The sequence below is a fragment of the Procambarus clarkii genome, chromosome 34 (assembly GCF_040958095.1).
Source record: "Procambarus clarkii isolate CNS0578487 chromosome 34, FALCON_Pclarkii_2.0, whole genome shotgun sequence".
Classification (NCBI taxonomy): Eukaryota; Metazoa; Arthropoda; class Malacostraca; order Decapoda; family Cambaridae; genus Procambarus; species Procambarus clarkii.
Window position 1 is genome coordinate 34,937,338 of NC_091183.1, and position 12,337 is coordinate 34,949,674.

Below are 12,337 nucleotides of genomic sequence, written 5' to 3' on the forward strand. Positions count from 1 at the left end.
AGAGAGAGAGAGAGAGAGAGAGAGAGAGAGAGAGAGAGAGAGAGAGAGAGAGTGAGTGAGAGAGAGAGAGAGAGAGAGAGAGAGAGAGAGAGAGAGAGAGAGAGAGAGAGAGAGAGAGAGAGACACATTTCAATACACATTTTTGTTACAGTTACAGACTAAACGTGAAAGTGTCTGGTGAGAATATTGAGGTTGAAGGTTGGAGGGGCGTTCACTGGAGAGGTAAGGTTGACGGAAACACACGTGGAAATATATACCAAATATGCATATTATCAGGCACGATTATAAACCATAAATACTTCGCTGGAAAAGGACATGTACTAGTGATGTATAAGGGCATCAGTGTTTGAACACGAGGGATACACTTGTATAAAACTTGAGTGAGGAGACATTATTGATGGTAATTGCATGCTGCTCCAGCCGAGAAGCCTTGCAACCTGTCCTCTTAAAAATAAAGTCGCTTTTGGCCGTTTACCAGTATGGCCGAAAGTGGACGTAATTTGAAAATGAAAATAAATTTGGGATTTTTTTTTCAACAATAGTAAGTTAAGGGTCCTCTGGTGGGTTAGGTGGGCAGGAAATTTCCATAAAGTTTCAAACCGTTATGAAAAACGTTAATTGAAAGTTTCCTCTTCTAACCTTACCGAGTAAGCCGGACGACTCAAACAAAAAACGGGACAGTACGTCACTTTTGTGAGTGTTTCATTTCAAATTGCGTCCACTTTCGGCCATAGCGCGCATACGAGCGAAAAGCGACGTTATTTTTAAGAGAACGGGTTGGTCACGAGTTTTGGGGTTGAGGTAGTCTATGGGGTTGTGGTAGTCTATGAGGTTGTGGTAGTCTATGGGGTTGTGGTAGTCTATGGGGTTGTGGTAGTCTAAGGGTTGTGGTAGTCTATGGGGTTGTGGTAGTCTATGGGGTTGTGGTAGTCTATGGTGGTTGTGGTAGTCTATGGGGTTGTGGTAGTCTATGGGGTTGTGGTAGTCTATGGTGGTTGTGGTAGTCTATGGGGGTTGTGGTAGTCTAAGGGTTGTGGTAGTCTATGGGGTTGTGGTAGTCTATGGGGTTGTGGTAGTCTATGGGGTTGTGGTAGTCTATGGTGGTTGTGGTAGTCTATGGGGGTTGTGGTAGTCTATGGGGTTGTGGTAGTCTATGGGGTTGTGGTAGTCTATGGGGTTGTGGTAGTCTATGGTGGTTGTGGTAGTCTATGGGGTTGTGGTAGTCTATGGTGGTTGTGGTAGTCTATGGGGTTGTGGTAGTCTATGGTGGTTGTGGTAGTCTATGGGGTTGTGGTAGTGTATGGAGTTGTGGTAGTCTATGGGGTTGTGGTAGTCTATGGTGGTTGTGGTAGTATATGGGGTTGTGGTAGTGTATGGGGTTGTGGTAGTCTATGGGGTTGTGGTAGTGTATGGGGTTGTGGTAGTGTATGGGGTTGTGGTAGTCTCATGCGCCTATGTTTAGGCGAAGCCATCACACTAGGCGCATGTCACAGGTGAGAAGGTCCTGCAGGCCAGCAGGCAGGCACACACACACGCGGGCCTGGCCAGGTGTAACGTGTAGGCTCTCCCCGGGCAGGAGGCACTGTGATAACACCCAACTACACCCGCCAGCACGCACTCTCACGCATCTACACGCATGGTACACAAATGGGAATGATCTTGAACCACAGCTGGTGCAACACCCGCCATTCACAGCTTTAAGAGCAAGGACGAGAGCACAGGTAAGTCAGGAGGTATGCCACAGGTACAATAGCTATGAGGCACAACCACTTAAGCACGCACACACTCGTTCATTCATTCACTCTCTCACATGCACTTTTACGCTAGAGCTCGCTTACCCTTCCTGCAACATGCAGGGAAGTTAAGTACTGGTACCCGTGTTCAGTCAAAGCGTTTTCACAGTCTTGACATTGCTTGCAATTTGTGGCGGTTTTGCTTAGCCAGAAGCATTCGGACCCCAGGGTAGGCAGGCCAGTCTCCTCACAGGGCAGCCATCGCTTGCTCACACTCTCAGTCACCACAACACATTTACCGTTTTGGGCGACATATAACCCAAATATTCTACATGCACTGATTAAGTGCTAGTACTTCTTATCTCTTTTTGCAACAGAAACAATATAATACTGATTGCAATTGACCGTGAGAGGGAGGAGTCGCGGCGAAGCGCCCGGCCGTGTTCTTCTGGAGGCGACTGATGGGCTGACACGAGTGCGCGCTCCTCGCACTTCTTTGCACTAAGGGAGTGCATGTTTTCTCTGTCACAAAGTTGACACACATGATGTATTCCACATTTGGGGTTTGTGAGAAGGCTGCCAGATACGTCTATACCCCTGAACATTATATTGTAATAGATCCCATATTGACTGCCTTTCGCCCTCCTGGGCTGAGGTATGCTGAACTCTGTATATACTGTATGAATATTGGAACATTTGAAGATATATTTGACTTGTACCCAAGATTGATTATGTAATACATCTGTTATACAATGTATTGTACTTATACAATATATAATTCATCTGTTATACAATGTATGCACCTATAACCTGAGGTTAAGTGTTTAATATCACACTAGTGTTTATTGAAGCTATCTTACCCTCTCGAAGTAGGAGAGACATAGATGTGTGTATATATATATATATATATATATATATATATATATATATATATATATATATATATATATATATATATATATATATATATATATATATATACATATATATATATATATATATATATATATATATATATATATATATATATATATATATATATATATATATATATATAAGCTTGAGAAGCAACACACGACTATTTTATCTCAACTCTCTCTCTCTCTCTCTCTCTCTCTCGAGAGAGAGAGAGAGAGAGAGAGTGTGTTCTTGAAGAAGACGACAAATCGTTCCACATTCAGGAAGCACGTCCTCGGCGCCTGGACCTGACTGCAAAGGCGTCTTCCCTTCAACCCCTCCCCACCACCCTTCCCCACCACCCCTCCCCCCTCCCTCCCCCCCCCTCCCCTCCCCCCCACCCCTCCCCCCCCCCCCACTCACCAGGGAAGGCACCCGGTGAAAACAAGCTCAAATATATTTAGGAACTCTGCTCCTTGATAATTGTGAGAAGAGACTCGCTCCAAAGCTAACTTTTTCAAGGTGAATTTAAAAACATTTTCGTTGCATTTTTTGGTCAAATTTAGTTCCGAAAATGTTTGCCTTTGGAAGCCGACAAATCCATCGGGAAAAGCGCGGGCTCCCGAGATATTTCTCAGTCCCTGAATTTATCTTCTCGAAGGAAACAGTTCAAAATTAATCATTTTAAAGCTCGCGTTATCTTATCTAACTTTTTTTTCTATTATACTACTGTTGGTGTTGCAAGATAATGGTCGGTCACACGTCAATATACGGTTGAGAGGCGGGACCAAAGAGCCAAAGCTCAACCCCTCCTCCTCCCCCCCCCCCCCAGCAAGCACAACTAGGTGAGTTACACAGGCGCCCCCAGAGTCCTCCTGCACCACAGCCCTCTCAGCCAACATCACTGACAACGGTAGCTTCACTGTCAACGGTAGCTTCACTGTCAACGGTAGCTTTACTGACAACGGTAGCTTCACTGTCAACGGGAGCTTTACTGTCAACGGTTGCTTCAATGTCAACGGTAGCTTCATTGTCAACGGTAGTTTCACTGTCAACTGTAGCATCACTGTCAACGGTAGCTTCACTGTCAACGGTAGCTTCACTGTCAACGGTAGCATCACTGTCAACGGTAGCATCACTGTCAACGGTAGCATCACTGTCAACGGTAGCATCATTGTCAACGGTAACATCACTGTCAACGGTAGCTGTTACGGACCCGAGTCCATCGTCGGAGCACGGAGCAGTGACGACAACGCCATCTGTGAGTCCGCTCCCGAAAACCCCACAACATGGACAACGCCATCTAGTGGTGACAGGATATGCCGGCAACAGGCGCTGGATTCCTGTCCTAGTCGGCTCGCGAAGTAGCCGCTGCTGATCTCTGGCGAAGTGGCGCTTAGGCAGTGAACGCCATCTATGGAGCGAAGGGGTGGACGTTTGTGTCTAAGCTAGTAAGTGATGTTTTCTAGTGGCCCCAGGTAGTGTCCCCAGTACTGATGACGTGTCTGTTTGCAGAGTCAACCTAGGACGGTTGTGAGGTACGTGGAGTCAGTCTACCCAAAGCAGCCAAGGTCTCTTCACCAGTCTGCTTTGTAGAAGCTGTGAGCCACCCCCGGACGAACTCTGCTGAACGTATGATTGCCTGCCTGAGGAGTGGCAATAACGGGATTCGCCATATCCGGGGCTGGCTGGTGGAAGAGACCACCTACTGAGGTGACGACCGAGGAGGGTGACCAGCGAGTCACACGAGGCTCCTGCCTAGGGCTCGCAACCCTAGTATTAGTCGAGGAGTGGCCTAACAGCGAAGCTGACTAGTACCTGCCAGCTACAGGCTGGACCGTGGTTGTAGGCCATCACGACGAGGCACCCAGTGGGATTGTGGTTTGGCTGGCCTGTGGCCAGGGTGGATTCATCGTGGGTTCTGGGCCACGGAGGAGGAGACCAGGAAAGGCTACCCAGAGGAAGCGTCGCCGAGTGTCCGGTGTCTTCGGAAGAAGACGAAGCTGTATATATTTTGTGTAGTAATAATTCCCTTGTGTGACATTTTATTCATATATGGTGGTGGAAATTATATATATAGAGGAAAGTGCTACTCTTGTATATTTAATGTACCTTCCTTGTTTGATTTTACCTACATTATGGGGCTCACCCCTTGAAAGCCTCTACTAACTTGGGGCCGGATACCCAAACTCGAATACCATCAGAGAAGAACCCGGTTGCGTCCCAGTAGGGCCGTAACGGAAGCTTCACTGTCAACGGTAGCTTCACTGCCAACGGAAGCATTACTGTCAACGGCAAGGGCTTTAGTGTCTTTGCCTTGCGGCGTGTGTGGGCTACTGGAGTATACCTGGGATATATGCAGCACTTGACTATCCCTCCAGGATGCCACCCACAACAGTCAACTAACACCCAGGCTCCTAAATCACTGCTGGGTGAACAGAGGTAAAGGGTGTAAGGAGACTTGCCCATACGTCTCCCCCTGCCTCTGTGTGTGTGTGTGTGTATTCGCCTAGTTGTATTCACCAAGTTGTGTTTGCGGGGGTTGAGCTTTGCTCTTTCGGCCTGCCTCTCAACTGTTAATCAACTGTTTACTAACCACTTTTTTTTCCCACACACACACACACCAGGAAGCAGCCCGTGACAGCTGCCTAACTCCCAGGTACCTATTTACTGCTAGGTAACAGGGGGCATTCAGGGTGAAAGAAACTTTGCCCATTTATTTCTGCCTGGTGCGGGAATCGAACCCGCCGCACAGAATTAAGAGTCCTGCGCGCTATCCACCAGGCTATCAGGCAGTGTGTGTGTGTGTGTGTGTGTATGTATGTAAATATGTATGTATATATGTATGTATGTATATATATATACACACACACACGGTAATAAGCATGGTACAGCCTTCAGTGTATATATTCCTTCTGATTGTGGGTAATGATCTCAAACCAGGTAAGGATAATTCTGAAGTTCTAATGTCAACAGAATATTAGGTTTATTGAGATCTCTGGAATATTTGCGGATAAAGTCATTGTCACTGTAAAATTCCTTAGTACCTTTTATTCTGGAACATTGCAAATCATTGTCCACGCCATTTTAAAAACATATGTTGCATATTAGATTTTCACTACCGAGCGACTAACATTGTTCCAAGATTTAGAAATATATCACATGAAGAGTTTAAAAGAGGTCAATTAATTCAGCCTTATTTTTTTTAATAAAAATAGCAATACAAAGATATTTAATATCATTAAAGAACAATGGCAATCTTAAACCACAGAAGTAATTTCTCACCCATTCTTACATTCTTGTACAGCCTGTCATTACATACAGTTGGGTTTGTTATCGACTCACAATAGGTAATTCCAGGTTCGTATCCTTATACGGGACAGAATAGCGTTTCGGGCAAGTCCGTAATCCCATGTTCCCCGGAACACCGCTGTCTCGCCCTAACGATGCAACATTCTTGTTCACTATTACACACGCCAAACAGGTTACCAAGTGATGTAATTCAGTATTATATCGTGTTTACGTTTACAAACAGACGAGTCGAGTATTTTTCTCCCTAATGTCTCCCATGCAAATCCCGGACATTGCAGTAGAGCCGTAAGCTTTACATAAGCAAACAGCCATGTTTGGGTCTAATGATCTGATGCTGTTTATTTACATTTGTAATGGCAGTGGCCAGGAACGTCACGTCATTAAGATGAGTCGGATGACAACTGTCATGACAAGAGACATGAGACCTGCCCGTAGGAGTGGCATGAGGCAGAGCATGACCAGGAGTCATGACAAGAGACATGAGACCTGTGACATGATCAGCCACATGGCTGGAGGGTCACTACATAACAGCCTCAGGATCAATACTCGCCCAACTTCACCTGCTTTGTTCCTGCCCCTGTGACTATACCCCAGGGTGTCCAGTGGTGGTGGTGACGGTGGTGGTGACGGTGGTGACGGTGGTGTTGGTGGTGACGGTGGTGTTGGTGGTGACGGTGTTGGTGGTGGTGGTGGTGTTGGTGGTGACGGTGGTGTTGGTGGTGTTGGTGGTGACTGGTGTTGGTGGTGACGGTGGTGGTGACGGTGGTGTTGGTGGTGACGGTGGTGACTGTGGTGACGGTGGTGTTGGTGGTGACGGTGGTGGTGTTGGTGGTGACGGAGGTGTTGGTGGTGACGGTGGTGTTGGTGGTGGTGTTGGTGGTGACGGTGGTGTTGGTGGTGGTGTTGGTGGTGACGGTGGTGACGGTGGTGACGGTGGTGTTGGTGGTGACGGTGGTGACGGTGGTGACGGTGGTGTTGGTGGTGACGGTGGTGTTGGTGGTGTTGGTGGTGACGGTGGTGTTGGTGGTGACGGTGGTGTTGGTGGTGACGGTGTTGGTGGTGACGGTGGTGTTGGTGGTGACGGTGGTGTTGGTGGTGTTGGTGGTGACGGTGGTGTTGGTGGTGACGGTGGTGACGGTGGTGTTGGTGGTGACGGTGGTGCTGGTGGTGTTGGTGGTGACGGTGGTGTTGGTGGTGTTGGTGGTGTTGGTGGTGTTGGTGGTGACGGTGGTGTTGGTGGTGACGGTGGTGTTGGTGTTGGTGGTGACGGTGGTGTTGGTGGTGACGGTGGTGTTGGTGGTGACGGTGGTGTTGGTGGTGACGGTGGTGGTGGTGGTGACGGTGGTGTTGGTGGTGACGGTGGTGATGGTGGTGTTGGTGGTGACGGTGGTGTTGGTGGTGACGGTGGTGTTGGTGGTGACGGTGGTGTTGGTGGTGACGGTGGTGTTGGTGGTGACGGTGGTGGTGGTGGTGGTGACGGTGGTGTTGGTGGTGACGGTGGTGTTGGTGTTGGTGGTGACGGTGGTGTTGGTGGTGTTGGTGGTGACGGTGGTGACGGTGGTGTTGGTGGTGACGGTGGTGACGGTGGTGTTGGTGGTGACGGTGGTGTTGGTGGTGACGGTGGTGTTGGTGGTGTTGGTGGTGACGGTGGTCTTGGTGGTGACGATGGTGTTGGTGATGACGGTGGTGTTGGTGATGACGGTGGTGTTGGTGGTGGTGACGGTGATGTTGGTGGTGACGGTGGTGTTGGTGGTGACGGTGGTGTTGGTGTGAGCAGGTTAGGGGTGGGAGAGTATGTGTGAAGGAAGGAGTGAGAGAGGAAGGAGGTGAAGGAGTAAGGAGGCGAGAGTGAGGGAGGAAGGAAGCCAGGGTAAGGGAGAGTGTGTGTGAGGGAGGAGTGAGAGAGCACCATCATGACACCCCTCACTGCCCCATAGTGCCCCTTACGGTGACACACATGACCAATATCAGGGCTCAGAGCCCTGACAAGTGTCCCCTAAATCACTTGTAATCTGCCCATCAGGCCCAAATATCTCCTCTTTTATAACTAAAAATGGACGCGTCTAATACCTTAAAATAATTTCTCCCTAAAATAAATCTGAGAACATGCTCCAAGAGACCACACAAAATCTATAAACATTATTAAAATTATCGTCACAATAGAGTATAATCTATTACAACCCAGCACTAACCTGTGTAAAATACACTGTCCCATTCAACACATTTATTGATGCTAACAATTTTGCAGTTCAATTAATCCAAAAATTAGTTTCAGAAAGGGAGTCGTATTTTTCTGATGTTATGGTTAATTGTATAATAGGTATAACTTGTCTATATCTGTTTGTAGCGTTAGAACAGCCAGGTTAATGTTGATAGTCCCCACGAAATGTTGATAGCCACCACGAAATGTTGATAGCCACCACGAAATGTTGATAGCCACCACGAAATGTTGATAGCCACCACGAAATGTTGATAGCCACCACGAAATGTTGATACTCACCACGAAATGTTGATAGCCACCACGAAATGTTGATAGCCACCACGAAATGTTGATACTCGCCACGAAATGTTGATAGCCACCACGAAATGTTGATAGCCACCACGACATGTTGATAGCCACCACGAAATGTTGATAGCCACCACGAAACAACAATTTTATGGTGGTTGACTATGATGATCCTGCTTGACCATATTCCATAAATGAATCGCCAATCACGGCACTAATTGCACAACCAATTGCTATGCAGAATTCTTGACGATAGTATTGAGAGTCAAAGCAAAACTAATTAAAATATATGAATAAATTATTTCCCCCCCCCTTCCCTCAGCTCCAAGCCAAATGAACTGATTTCAACGTCCTGGGATATGAGGACAGAGGGAAGAATCGGCGCCCCAGACACCTAGACCATCGGGAATCGAACACCGATCCTGCAGGTAACATTAAGACCGTCGCACCACCGAGCAATTCCTATGGTCGGGCACCGCTGTCATACTCCACCCCTCAGGTCCCAGCTGTCATACTCCACCCCTCAGGTCCCAGCTGTCATACTCCACCCTCAGGTCCCAGCTGTCATACTCCACCCTCAGGTCCCAGCTGTCATACTCCACCCCTCAGGTCCCAGCTGTCATAATCCCCCCTCAGGTCCCAGCTGTCATACTCCACCCTCAGGTCCCAGCTGTCAAACTCCACCCCTCAGGTCCCAGCTGTCATACTCCACCCTCAGGTCCCAGCTGTCATACTCCACCCTCAGGTCCCAGCTGTCATACTCCACCCCTATGGTCCCAGCTGTCATACTCCACCCTCAGGTCCCAGCTGTCATACTCCACCCTCAGGTCCCAGCTGTCATACTGCACCCTCAGATCCCAGCTGTCATACTCCACCCTCAGGTCCCAGCTGTCATACTCCACCCTCAGGTCCCAGCTGTCATACTCCACCCTCAGGTCCCAGCTGTCATACTCCACCCTCAGGTCCCAGCTGTCATACTCCACCCTCAGGTCCCAGCTGTCATACTCCACCCTCAGGTCCCAGCTGTCATACTCCACCCTCAGGTCCCTGCTGTCATACTCCACCCTCAGGTCCCAGCTGTCATACTCCACCCTCAGGTCCCAGCTGTCATACTCCACCCTCAGGTCCCAGCTGTCATACTCCACCCTCAGGTCCCACACCGCCCAACACACGACCAAATTACAACGTTGCTACAATCTTCCAGCAACTTGGTAACACCTTCTAGCAAGTTGTAACAACTTTCTAACACGTGACAAAAACTTTATAACAAGATGTAACAGGGGGTTGTGGAGGGGGGGGGAGGCAGCGTGCGGGTTACACACAGTAATAACTTGCCGAAACAGGAAATGACCGCGATTGTCGATAATCAAAAGTTCTGGGAGAGATCCGTAGACTTAACTGAGATCTGAGGAATGTCTCGGTACTTTAATTCTCTATTACAACCAACCACGAAAGGCCTGAAAACACAAGTATAAAATCATAGCATCAGTTATGATTTGTTCAGATCCAAAACCTATTTTTATGGGCAGCACAAAACGTCCACCAGACTGTGCGACACAGTGGATGCCAGGATCAGGTTGGGTTACCGTTACCTGTGGCAGGTGGCTACCGTTACCTGTGGCAGGTGGCTACCGTTACCTGTGGCAGGGGGCTACCGTTACCTGTGGCAGGTGGCTACCGTTACCTGTGGCAGGTGGCTACCGTTACCTGTGGCAGGTGGCTACCGTTACCTGTGGCAGGTGGCTACCGTTACCTGTGACAGGTGGCTACCGTTACCTGTGGCAGGTGGCTACCGTTACCTGTGGCAGGTGGGCTACCGTTACCTGTGGCAGGTGGGCTACCGTTACCTGTGGCAGGAGGCTACCGTTACCTGTGGCAGGTGGCTACCGTTACCTGTGGCAGGTGGCTACAGGTGACGGATCTCCTAATCATGAGCACTCCAGGTGCAAACTCTGTGAGCAGGAACTGTGGCATGATCTCCCACATTACATCACTGAATGCCCAGTTATTAGACCATTCAGACACGCCGGTACGAGGTACCTGGAGCTTTGCAATTACTTTACTAACTCTGTATTATGAGGATATCCTCAAGGACATGAAAGAGATTGTCATCCACATTTGAAATAAATCCACCCAGAGGATTTATCCTCATCCATCTCCTAAAACAGTCGCCATCCTGTGAGATGGGGGATTGTTTAGCACATCACCCAGCTAGTTCTTGACACACTACGTGCTCTCCTTCATATAGTCTAGGGTAGCTGCACAAGAGTAGTAGCAGGCATCCATCAGTCTCAGGAGACTATGGAGTTGCGCTCTGGTTGTCGGTATAGAGTGGCCTCTCCAGGGCGCAAAGCCAGGGTAGGTTGATACGGGGGAGAAGCTGTTACCCATGCAGCAAGTCCCCCCCCCCCTCTCCACGGCGTAAAATGTTAAGAGTAAATGTACCTAATTGTTTTGGTCCCGTCAACAAAAACGACTGCAGCAGACAGACACAATACACCTACACACAGGCCATCAGTGTCAGGTTAAACAACTGGCTGAACTCTACTCATAGAGAACTGGCAGCATTGCTACTAGCTACCAGTATAGTTCAAAACACTAGAGGAGGAATCATTTCCTGTGTTTCAAAGTCTGTTTATCAAGCTCTTGAAATCTCCTGCAAGACTGACGGCAAGATCTCCTGCAAGACTGACGGCAAGACTGACGGCAAGAACCTCTTAACAACAATCACAATAACCTGATCGTTGCACACAACACAGGGTTGCAAATATATATTTTCTATGGAAATCATCTCACAAATGCAGATGTAATTAGGTATCATCATAAAAAAATGTGCTTCGTAGAAAAATTATATTTGGTGTGTGTGTTCTTGCGTAATATTCACCAGGTTGTGTATGGAGGCTCGGGCGTCAGCTCTTGGGCCCTGGTCTTTCCAGCTGTTCGTTATATAATGCGAGGGGCTCCTACCACACCCGATTTACATCATTATAATTAAACGTATGGATAGAGTCAGCACCAATTGTGTATTATAATAATAATAATAATAATAATAATAATAATAATAATAATATTTTATTTACACAAATGGGGTGTACAGGTGTGGGGGCGTGCACAATCACGCGACCATAAACAGGATCCGTGTTGGCACCTTGCAATAGCACTCACGAGCAGCGTGCACTGCTCGCAGAGACCTGGTAGAGTGCACGGCAAGCCTGTGCAACACCCACACCGAGGCACTAATATCTGCCAGAGAGAGAGACAATGTGTGAGAGAGCACGTAACTACATACATTTCTATCCTTCAAGTCTATCCTCTCTGTCTATTCCTCTACCCACCGTTCTAACCATTCATGTATCGTGTACCCAGCGATCCTCACTTGTGCCTCCTCCACACAGGCACCTCAGCAGCAGCAGCAGCAGCAGCAGCAACAACAGCTTGCTTGAGCCGAACAGCCATGCTGCCCGCTGTCAACACCAGTGAGGGATTCTCTCCCTCTCTCCCTCTCTCTCCCTCTCTTCCTCTCTCCCTCTCTCCCTCTCTCTCTCTCCCTCCCTCCCTCTACGGAAGCACCAAATATAATCCGATTCAATGCTTAGACAATATTATTGTTATAATAAGAGTGCTTTACTTTACTGTGCTTTACCTTCTCACTACCCACAACCACCCGCCCAGTAACAATACTAATAAGGTAAAGCACAGGTGACACTCCGGCCCCCCGCTACACAGGTGACACCCCCCCCCCACCACACAGGTGACACCCCCCTCACAACACAGGTGACCCCCCCCCACCACACGGGTCTCCCCCAAGATGGTCACATTAATCATGTTGCCACAATTTGAGTCAAGCGTTTCAGTGACAATTAACCAATGAATAAGGCGAGTTCTTCTA

The 12,337-nt window shown here is 48.3% G+C and overlaps 2 protein-coding genes across 4 annotated transcripts in view; one reads left to right on the forward strand and one right to left on the reverse strand.

Annotated features, from left to right (window-relative positions):
* Positions 1 to 12,337, reverse strand: part of LOC123762018 (post-GPI attachment to proteins factor 2-like) — a 289,172-nt gene that overhangs the window by 204,453 nt on the left and 72,382 nt on the right. The gene's annotated exons all lie outside the window — the stretch shown is intronic.
* Positions 480 to 11,891, forward strand: LOC138371053 (uncharacterized). Its single transcript, XM_069335703.1, has 3 exons — positions 480 to 495; positions 3,517 to 3,891; positions 11,815 to 11,891. The coding sequence occupies exons 1-3, from the start codon at positions 480 to 482 to the stop codon at positions 11,889 to 11,891; spliced, it is 468 nt and encodes a 155-aa protein (XP_069191804.1).